Source organism: Indicator indicator, chromosome 12 (genome assembly GCF_027791375.1).
Source record: "Indicator indicator isolate 239-I01 chromosome 12, UM_Iind_1.1, whole genome shotgun sequence".
In the NCBI taxonomy this organism is placed as follows: Eukaryota; Metazoa; Chordata; class Aves; order Piciformes; family Indicatoridae; genus Indicator; species Indicator indicator.
Window position 1 is genome coordinate 4,151,281 of NC_072021.1, and position 10,609 is coordinate 4,161,889.

Below are 10,609 nucleotides of genomic sequence, written 5' to 3' on the forward strand. Positions count from 1 at the left end.
GCACTTTCTGCTCCTCACACTATTACCAAAACTTTTGTCCACCTTTCATTTCTACTGAGCAACTGTCATTGCACACTGTAATGTGACTTCCACCATTCCCAATTATCACCACTTGTGGTGATTTACATGTAACATCTCTAAGAATTTGTAGGATGACACTCCTGTTAAAACCCACCGGGGCAGACTCCTTTTCAACATTATTTAAGGCTCTAGCAACATCATTACTTAGCAATCTGAGCTGCAGTTGCACACTTACAAATAAAGGTATTGCTTTTGAAAGCCTGACTTCCTTATTAGATACAGAGGAGCCATAAAGAACTTGCATCTTACTGTTATCTCCACTCAGCATGGTTGCAACCCACTTTTCAACTGTTCCTTAACATACAGGAATTCAAAAGAGTCAGGCAAAAGACATTAAATATTACAAGTGGTACATTAGTAAAAATCAAAATAAATATAGTGGCAATAAAGAGAAATTCACATCTTACAAAAAGTATAAACATTATAAACCTACTCACCATTGGGAAAAGCTAGAACACTGATGATTAGAAAGAAGAAAATCACAGAGAGGATACCCCTCCAAATATTATCCTCTGGGACAGAATCATCCCTGAAGAGACAGACAACATCAAAGTGTTAAAGTGCACTGGAAGGATGAAGCTGAAAGGCTCTGAAGGTACCATATTACTTAAATAAAGTGTACATGGAAATAAGTACAAGAAATAGGCACACAGGTCAAGGCAGCAACTGCTCTGAACTTCTGGGTATCTCTTTCTTATAAGAGAGCTAAAGATAAAACCAACACATGGCAGCCACAAGCATTGTTACAAGTCAATGCAGAAACAATGATTAAAGTTAACAAAAGCTGAAAAAATAATTTCCTCCTTCAGTGTTCACAGAAACATTATCAAAAGTACTTTTACACAGCAAACAGAAACCTAACCAAAAAACTCTGGAAGCCTGGACACAATTCCTAGGTTTCCCTCTGCTGTTTGGATGCTGTTCACAATTCCCTTCACTTCCCTTGGTCTGTTCCCAATGCCAAATGCCTGAGGTGAGTGCAGAGACTGCAACCAGCCTTTGGAAATAACTACACAGCTCAGAATCCACCTATAATAGACACAGCTAAAAGGAAAAACATCAACTTGCTTTTACATCTATTATGCCAAAACTATGAGTAAAATACCAGGTGTTGTTTGTGCTGCTGTTGTATGGCCACAAGAGAGACCCAAGAATTGAGTTGGCAGTGCCAAGGCAAACTTGACTGAGCTCTTTTTCTTTTCGGGCAGGTAGAATCTACTGTACAGCAGTGAGATTAACAACAAAGAACGACAAAAACTTCACACCCATGTCTTCTAGCCAGCAGCCAGCTTTTAGAGTACTCCAGTAACAGAAGTCATAGAATCAGAGAATTGTCAGGGTTGGAAGGGACCTCAAGGATCATCCACTTCCAACCCCCCTGACACAGCCAGGGACACCTCACACTACAGCAGGTTGCTCACAGCCACATCCAGCCTGGCTGCAAAAACCTCCAGGGATGAGGCTTCCACCACCTCCCTGGGCAACCTGTGCCAGTGTCTCACCACCCTCATGGGGAAGAATTTCTTCCTAACATCCAATCTGGATCTACCCATTTCTAGTTTTGTTCCACTCCCTGTAGCCCTATCACTCCCTGACACTCTCCAAAGTCCCTCCCCAGCTTTCTTGGAGCGCCCTTCAGATACTGGAAGGCCACAAGAAGGTCTCCTCAGAGCTTTCTCTTCTCCAGACTGAATCAACCCCAACTCTCTCAGTCTGTCCTCATAGCATAGCAGCTCCAGCCCTCTGCTCATCCTCCTGGCCCTTCTCTGGACACCTTCCAAGCACCTCCAGATCCTTCCTGTAATATAGGCTCCAGAACTGGACAGAGAGCTCCAGGTGTGGTCTCCCCAGAGTGGAGCAGAGGGGGAGAATCCCCTCCCTGGCCCTGCTGGCCACACTTCTCTTGCTGCAGCCCAGGCTCTGCTTGGCTCTCTGGGCTGCAAGTGCTCACTGCTGGCTCCTCTTGAGCTTCTCCTCCCCCAGCACCCCCAAGGCCTTTTCTTCAGGGCTGCTCTCCAGCCAGTCCCTGCCCAGCATGAGATTGCCCCAACCCAGATGGCAGGACCCTGCACTCGGTATAGAAATAGAAACAAACCCCAGACCATCAAATTATGCACAACCAGCATTTCATAATGTATCACCCACTACAACTGAAATTCAAGTGTTACTGTGTGGGTCATTTCCAAGTACTTAGGATCAGTTTATCTATTTAAACATATTCCTTTATTTATTCCCAACTCACAATACCAAAACTTCAAAGAGAGCTAAATCTCTTCCTAGCAAAGCCATTTGTCACATTTCTGAATGGTTCAGTAAGGGTTCTGTGACTGCTTAAATCCACTCCGCAGCAGATATTTGCTGCAGTTATAAAATATTTCTCACTTTGCCAAATGACTTCCTTTTCCCTCAAAATTGAACTTTTAACAGCTCCACAGCAGACTTTCATCAGCATGAGACATTTAAGCACTGTGTTAGTTTAACTGTGTGGCAGGAAAACGAACATTAAACATGAATGGTTTCTCTGCAAGCCTTAGGGACTCCCCACAGCAGTTCCTTTAAACCAGCTCAGTCCAGAATTCCCAGTCATTTTCCAGCAGCCAGGCTTGCACAGGGTGACAATTTACACCAGCTATGAACTCCAAGTTCCAGATCTTAATTCCAGCTCCCTTGGCAATTTCAAGAGCCTCATGCCATCCAGCTCACTTTCCAGACAGAGCCTGAGGCTCTGATGGCTCAGCCAGCAAAGCCAGGCTCCTCTTTTAACACATGCAGATAAAGCACAGACACAGAGAGCTGTCAGAGAGGCCACCAAGGTGGGGGAATCCATTCTGTCAAAAAAAGAAGAAACTACCAGTCACATCACAGTGCTATTCAGCATGGCCAAGAAAGAAGCGCAAGATGATGGGATCACATCAATGGCCAATGTGGACAGAATCACAGAATGGCACGGATTGGGAGGGACCTCCAGAGATCATCCAGTCTGTCCTGGTTTGACACAGGGTGGCTTTAAAAAAAAAAACACAGACTTGAGACCTCCAGGAGGTCCAGAGTGTCCGGCCCAGTGGGTGGACACAGGAAATTATGTTATTTAATTCCCAAAAGTTCTGCATCCCTATAAACCCAAGCAATTTCTGCTTGTTCTGTCCTTTTTTCCCTTCCTCTCTGCTCCTGGGAAGACATGCAGGCTGTTCTCTCCTTGCAGGGGAGTGAGGCTTGGTTTGGTCTTGGCAATGATGCCAACTGGGGTCCAGAGCTGCCAAGCTGAATATTTTGCTGCATTACATGGTTTCAGTAATGGGGCATGCAGAGAAGCATGGTAAGCGGGGAGGGACACACATTTGAGGCCTGGGGGAGTGGGGGAGGGTTTCTTAAAGGGTTGTTGGCTTAAAGAGGTTGTTGTAATCCCAGGTTGAAGTACTGGGCTGAGGCTGAATGCAAATCTGGGTATTTTGTACTTTCTGTACATAGTTGTGAATATCACATTTCACTTCCAATTCTTTTCAATCCCATGTGAGAGCATCTTTATTTTACTTTACTTTGGGGGGCAGAATATTATTTCTGTCCACTCTTAAAACGAAGACATGGTCCAATCCCCCTGCCAGAGCAGGATCACCTAGGGCAGGCCACTCAGGAATGCATCCAGGTGGGTTTTGAAGATCCCTAGAGAAGGAGACTCCATAAACTCTCTGAGCAGCCTGTTCCAGGGTTCTGGCATCCTTGCAGTAAAGAATTGTCTCCTCATGTTGAGGTGGAACCTCCTGTGCTCCAGCTTGTACCCGTTGTCCTATCACTGGGCACCACCAAAACGAGTCCATCAGAATCACACAGAATCAACAAGGTTGGAAAAGACCTCAGAGATCACCAAGTCCAACCTATTACCTAATACCTAACGCCTCCTGACAACTAAACCATGGCTCCAAGTGCCACATCCAATCTGGTTTTGAACACCTTCAAGGACAGTGACTCCACCACCTCCCTGGGCAGCTCATTCCAATGGCAAATTACTCTTTCTGGGAAGAACTTTCTCCTCACCTTGAGCCTAAACTTCCCCTGGCACAGCTTGAGACTGTGTCCTCTTGTTCTGCTGCTGGTTGCCTGGGAGAAGAGACCAACCCCCACCTGGCTACAACCTCCCTTCAGGTAGTTGTAGACAGCAATGAGGTCTGCCCTGAGCCTCCTCTTCTCCAGGCTAAACACCCCCAGCTCCCTCAGCCTTTCCTCACAGGGCTCTGCTCCAGACCCCTCCCCAGCTTTGTTGCCCTACTCTGGACACGTTCAAGTATCTCAATGTCCTTCTTAAATTGAGGAGCCCAGAACTGGACACAGCACTCAAGGTGTGGTCTAACCAGTGCTGAGCACAGGGCAGGATGACTTCCCTGCTCCTGCTGGCCACACTATTGCTGATGCAGGCCAGGATGCCATTGGCCTTCTTGGCCCCCTGGGCACACTGCTGGCTCCTGTTCAGCTGCTGTCACCCAGCACCCCCAGGTCCCTTTCCACCTGGCTGCTCTCCAGCCACTCTGTCCCCACCCTGTAGCTCTGCATGGGGTTGTTGTGGCCAAAGTGCAGCACCTGGCACTGGGTCTTGTTGAATGCCATCCTGTTGGACTCTGCCCATCTGTCCAGCCTGGCAAAGTCCCTCTGCAGAGCCCTCCTACACTCCAACAGATCAACTCCTGCTCCCAGCTTGGTGTCATCTGCAGACTTACTAATGGTGGACTCTATCTCCTCATCCAGATCATCAATAAAGATGTTGAACAGGATGGGGCCCAGCACTGATCCCTGGGGGGCACTACTAGTGCCTGGCTGCCAGCTGGATGTGGCACCATTCACCACCACTCTCTGGGCCCAGCCCTCCAGCCAGTTCCTAACCCAGCACAGAGTGCTGCTGTCCAAGCCACAGGCTGACAGCTTGGCCAGGAGTTTGCTATGGGGGATGGTGTTAAAGGCCCTGCCCTTCATCCTAACACCCACCCCTCAGATATTTATAGACATTGATAAAGTCCCCTCTCAGCCTTCTCTCCAGACTGAACAGCCCCAGGGCTCTCAGCCTTTCTTCACAGCAGAGATGTTCAAGTCCCCCAGTCATCCTCATAGCTTTCCATTAGACTCTCTCCAGCAGATCCCTGTCTCTCTTCAACTGGGGAGCCCAGAACTGGACACAGTATTCCAGGTGTGGTCTCACCAGGGCAGAGTAGAAGGGGAAGAGAGCCTCCCTAGCCCTGCTGGACACACTTTCCTTGCTGCACCCCAGGATGCCCTTGGCCCTCTTGGTCACAAGGGCACTTTCCTGTCCCATGCAGAACTTGCTGCCCACCGGCACTCCAAGGTCTCTCTCCATGGAGCTGCTCTCCAGCAGACCAACCCCTAGTCTGTGCTGGTGCCTGGTGGTGTTCCTCCCCAGATGCAGGACTCTGCACTTGTCCTTATTGAACTTCAGGAGGTTCTTCACCCAGCTCTCAGCCTGTCCAGATCTCATTGGATGGCAGCACAGCCCAGGATTGTGAGTACCACTCAGCTCCAGGAAAGCTGCCCTAGTCACAGTGGCACCCCTGTGACCCAAAACCCACAAAGGTGTTGTATGCAGTGTTAAACTGCATTTCACTGCAAGTGAGAGGCAGAGGTACTTCATTTTGGCTTGCAGATACCTTTCAAAAGGGGCAGACATTCTTGCCAGAAGCAGGCAAAAAAGGTGGGAACAAGAGACTTGCTACTGTGCAAGAGACAGGATAAAGAATTACAGTGTTTGCCTGGAAGAACTATTTTGGGAAATGCCAAAAGAAACAGGGAACCAAAATAACCGTTGGGGGAAAGACACAATCACAGCAATCAGGAAAATGTGTTAAATCATCTCCTCAGCCTTTGGAATTGTGATGCTAACTTCAAAATAGAAGTACTCATGCTTCAAAAAGGAGGTTTCTGCTGCTCACATGGGAGAACAGAAGAAAATTCTCTCCATTTGAATCCCCTTTACCAGCATATTTGTCATTGCTGTGGCTTTTTGAAGAAAGAATTAAAAAAACACCAGAGTACAGCCTTTTTCTCTCTCCTGCTCTTCTCTTTGCTCCAGAGCACTACATTATGCTGGAACATTACCAAAAAATGTAAACTGCTAAGTTATTACATCATGAATTTAAAAAAGAGAGGATATTCAACTTAGGAAAAAAAATAGCTAGGACACTACATTTAGAGTGTGCTTGGGAAAAAGAAGTCTTCCATAAACTCCCCAAAACTAATTTAAATGCATGATAATCCAGTTTAATCAACTTCATTAATTAAGGGATGTGAAAGACATCCTGCATCCTTACAGGTCTTACTCCTGCTTCCATAATCCCTTGCAGCCTCACACCAGAAGCTACTAACCTGTCTCCTTCCTCAGTCCTCTTTCTGCTCTCCACAAAATAGCACCTCCTGATGGGTGCTACCTTGGTTGCCCCAGGCTCAGAGAAGGCCACATACCTTTTCCCAGGGAAAAAAAAGAGGATAGGGAAAGGTAGAACCACTCTACACCACCGCTCCAGGGTGTAGCCTGGAAGCAGAGGAGCCTGTCTGGTTCATTAAGCAGGCAATAGCCAAGGCAGCTGCAGCCACTGTCAAAAGCACTAGAAAGAGAAGCTTTAAAAGAAAGAATACCCTCTACTTCCCCTTTTAACCTGGAGAAGTGAAACACACTCACATTTCTTTGTCTGGATAATGGCTATTATTATTGCTACCTGAAGATTACTGTTATCTGAAGTTCAGCTTCACCCTTATCTGCTTGCTCAAAACCAGTACTGGCTGCTCTCAGTGATCCCAAGGGAGACCCCCACATTATCACTTGGTACATCCAAAGGAAAAACATTTTCTAAGTTTGTCTGAACCACTACAAGGATAATGAATGGACTGGAGCACTGTCTGATGAGGAGAGGCTGAGAGCCCTGGGGCTGTTTAGTCTGGAGAGGACAAGACTGAGAGGGGATCTGATCAATATACACAAATATCTGAGGGCTGGGGGTCAGGAAGGAAGGGACAGGGACAGCCTCTGCTCACTTGTGCCCTGTGAAAGGACAAGGGGGAATGGATATAAACTCCAGCACAGGAGGTTCCACCTCAACATGGGGAAGAACTTCTTTCCTGCAAGGGTCACAGAACACTGGAACAGGCTGCGCCGGGAGGTTGTGGAGTCTCCTTCTCTGGAGACTTTCCAGCCCTGTCTGGATGTGTTCCTGTGTGACCTGCCCCAGATTCTATGGTTCTGCTCTGGCAGGGGGGTGGACTCGAAGATCTCCAGAGGTCCCTTCCAACCCCTAACATCCTGTGATCCTGTGATTATAGAAGAGACAAGAAAGATTTTAAGGTAAGCAGAATTCTTTAGTTCCTGGAAAAAAATATTTTTTTACTTAACAACATCAGGATGAATGCATCAGAGAAAATCCCCTGCTTAATAAATTGACCTGGAGAGCTAAGGAACAACTGACAGCACAGGGGAAGCAAAGAATCACTTGTCACACACCTGACTGGGAAGTCTGAAGAGCCTCGTACCCAAGAGGTGGAAACACAAACACAGTCACTGGAAACCCAGTGCAATAAGCTGATAGAAATAGAAAGACCAGAGCTGGGACAACATAGTGTAAGCACCTGGGGAACTACAGCCTTTCCCCCAGTTTCTAAGAGCACGTGTGGTTTGGGTAGTGTCCCAAATAAAGCAACACAGGCAGCATTCTGGTATCACCCAGGAGATTTAGGAAGCTCTTGTGCTAGTCTGAAATAGCTGAGGGAGACAAGGGGGAAGAAAACAGTATCCAAGTAGCTTCTACAACCTAAAAAGAAGAGAAACTGAGAACAGTTAAAGAGAAGTCAATGAGTATTAAACACAGGAAGTGAGGCAGAGCAGGCAGATAGAAGGAAGAAAATGAAACTGAAGAAGTCAGAGTTAGAAATCTAGCAACCCTCTTGGGAAAATACAAAGAGAGATCCCAGATGTGAAGCAATATTATCTGGGCCTAGACCGCAGTTCTAAAACTGCTGCTTGGCTCATCCTCTGCTTCAAAGAACTCATTCCTTTCCTTCCCCAAAGGTAAGCAATCAACTCCATTAATCCTTCAGAACAATGTCTGGATGAGAATCCTTTAGTTACTCACAGATCTGACCTAAATCACCCCTGTTAGTGAGAAAACCGATCAGGCAAGGGGAGACAAGGAGAGGAGCACTTACAGCAAAGGTCTCCAAGCATTGTACCAAAGCACAGAAACATGTCTCTGATTTAAGAATGGACCCCTGGGACATTCTACTTAAGCCTGAGTAACAAGATCTAAGCTTGAGGACAGTAGATTTAGACTAGACATTGGGAAGAGATTTTTTAGTGTGAGAGTGGTAAGACACTGGAGCAGGTTGTCCAGGGAGCCTCCTCCCTGGAAATGTTCAAGCCCAGGTGGAAGAGGCCTTGAGCAGCCTCCTGTAGCGGGAGGTGTCCCTGCACGTGGCAAAGGGGGATCGGAACTAGAAGATCTTTAAGGTCCCTTCCCACCTAAACCATTCCACGAATCCATGAATCTAAATACTACAAGGGATATGTTCACCAAAAATATCTTCCTTGGGGCCATACACAAGTTGAAACAAGAAAAAGCACACTTCGAACCATTTGCAGCTACACCATTTTACTCTTCCTTATGCTCCTTTCTCAGCTCCACCCAGAACTGACCATTATTCCCATGGCTGATAAAAAACAGACATTTGGATTCTTAGAATAAGATAAAAGATTACACACTCTAGGCCTAAGGACAAATAATTATATTCTTCTGTCAAATGCAGTTTAATCAACAAGGCCCATGAAATCTGTGACTGTGTACATAAGATGTCACAGAAGTGTAAATGAGTCGAAAATATGATGTGCAGCTCAGCCAAAACCTCTCAGCAACCACCTTCTGCCCGAAGCCTGCACAATTTAGCCTAACAGAGGATTATGTTATCAGCTTCACAGCTCCATTCAGTAGGAGGCTATAAATAGTGCACACAGCTTAGAAAAACACTGCACGATACTCTTCAGACTGCACTGCTATTCCCTGTCTTTACAAATAGGGCTCCTAAAAATGACTGTGTCCATTCTTAGCTTTATTTCCATGACTGGCAGTAGGGGCAATTTCCATGAATGACAGCCACAGAGCTGTTCCTGTGGTGGGGAAAGGATGTGGCAAAGCGTATCAGTGCCTAAGCCAACACGTGAATGACCTCAGATCAAGCGTGCTGTATAAAAAATTATGACATAAAAACAATCTCTCCCTTCCACTGAACTCATGGTCAATTATCTGCTTTAGTGATGTCATTGCTCGGTTTCTTGAAGCCATTTTTGGCGACTGCTTGAAACGTACACTTAGGCAAAGACTTTCACAGAGAGCCTCAAAAAAGATCAACAAGTCTCCAGGAAAGGTAGCCGAGGAGGATAACGGCTCTGAGAAAAGAGGTCCTCCTAGAAGAGTGCTCTCCGGGCAGCCAGCGATGCAACAGCCCAGCCCGCAGAGCATGCAGCAAGTCACGGCCCGGCACCAGGTCTCCCGTTAACCCGCCCCCAGCAGGAATCACCGCCCGCCGGCGCCGCGCTGCCCGGCCTCGCTGCCGGGGAACCGGCACCAGCACCCTCCCCGCTCCCCGCCCCGAGATTTCCTTTGCCCCAGGACCGGGTACGCGCGGCCGCGGCGCCGCCGGCAGCTAGGGGCGGGGTCGGGGGAATCCCCACGGCGGCGCCGCCGAGGGCCCCGCACCTGGTGAAGGCGAAGGCCATGAGGCTGAGGATGGTGAAGCTGAGGAGGGTGATGGTGTGCGGCCGGTAGAAGAACTCCAGCGTGATATCCTCCACCTGCTGCTCATTGATCATGCGGAAGTGCAGGCGGTAGTTCACGTCGTCCTTGCTCAGGGTCCGGCTCCCCAAGCACGACGCCATCTCGCCCCCTTCCCCTCGCCCCAGCGCAGATCTGGGTTTCGCGGGGCGGCGCGGACGCGGCGTGGCGCGGCCCGAACCGGCCCGAACAAGCCCGGCCACCAGCTCGGTCGCCAGCCTGGTCGCCAGCCTGGTCGCCCGCCCGCGCCGCCTCCCACCCTAGCGCTGCCGCCGCCGCTGAGGGGACAAGCGCCGCGCCCGCCGCGCGAGGGGCGGAGCGGAGCTCGCCGCGCGAGGGGCGGAGCGGAGCTCGCCCCGCCGGTCTCCGTGCCCACGCAAGTGAGGGAGGAAGAAGGAACGGAGCGGCGGGGTAGAGGTGGAGCGGGAGCCGTACCGCCCCTTTCGGGTAAGCTGTGGGAAGCACTCTTTCCTGCCTGCCCCGCGCCGTTACCGAATGGTCTCGCCCGAGTTGGGGCGGGAGGGCAGGCACGTGGGCTGCGCCGCGCGTGGGGCAGGTGAGGCGGTGGCGGGGCCGCATGGCGGCACTGGGGCCGGCAGGGAAGGGGGCGAAGGGGAGCGGAGCGGAGCGGAGTATGCTCTCAGTACAGGCTGGGCGCAGAGGCTGCCGGCCTGCGGAGGCCTGCAAGTGGTGGTGAGCGCGGCCTAGCCTGGCAG

General features: G+C 49.3%; 1 protein-coding gene across 1 annotated transcript in view; it reads right to left on the reverse strand.

The window, feature by feature from the left end:
- PTDSS1 (phosphatidylserine synthase 1) overlaps positions 1–9,997 on the reverse strand; it is a 35,395-nt gene extending 25,398 nt beyond the window's left edge. Inside the window, exons 1-2 of the mRNA XM_054385399.1 lie at positions 9,819–9,997; positions 519–610 (exon numbers count right to left, since the gene is read on the reverse strand). Coding sequence (XP_054241374.1) covers positions 519–610; positions 9,819–9,997 — 271 coding nt within the window. The remainder of the gene's footprint in view (positions 1–518; positions 611–9,818) is intronic.
- Positions 9,998–10,609: the final 612 nt, after the last annotated feature.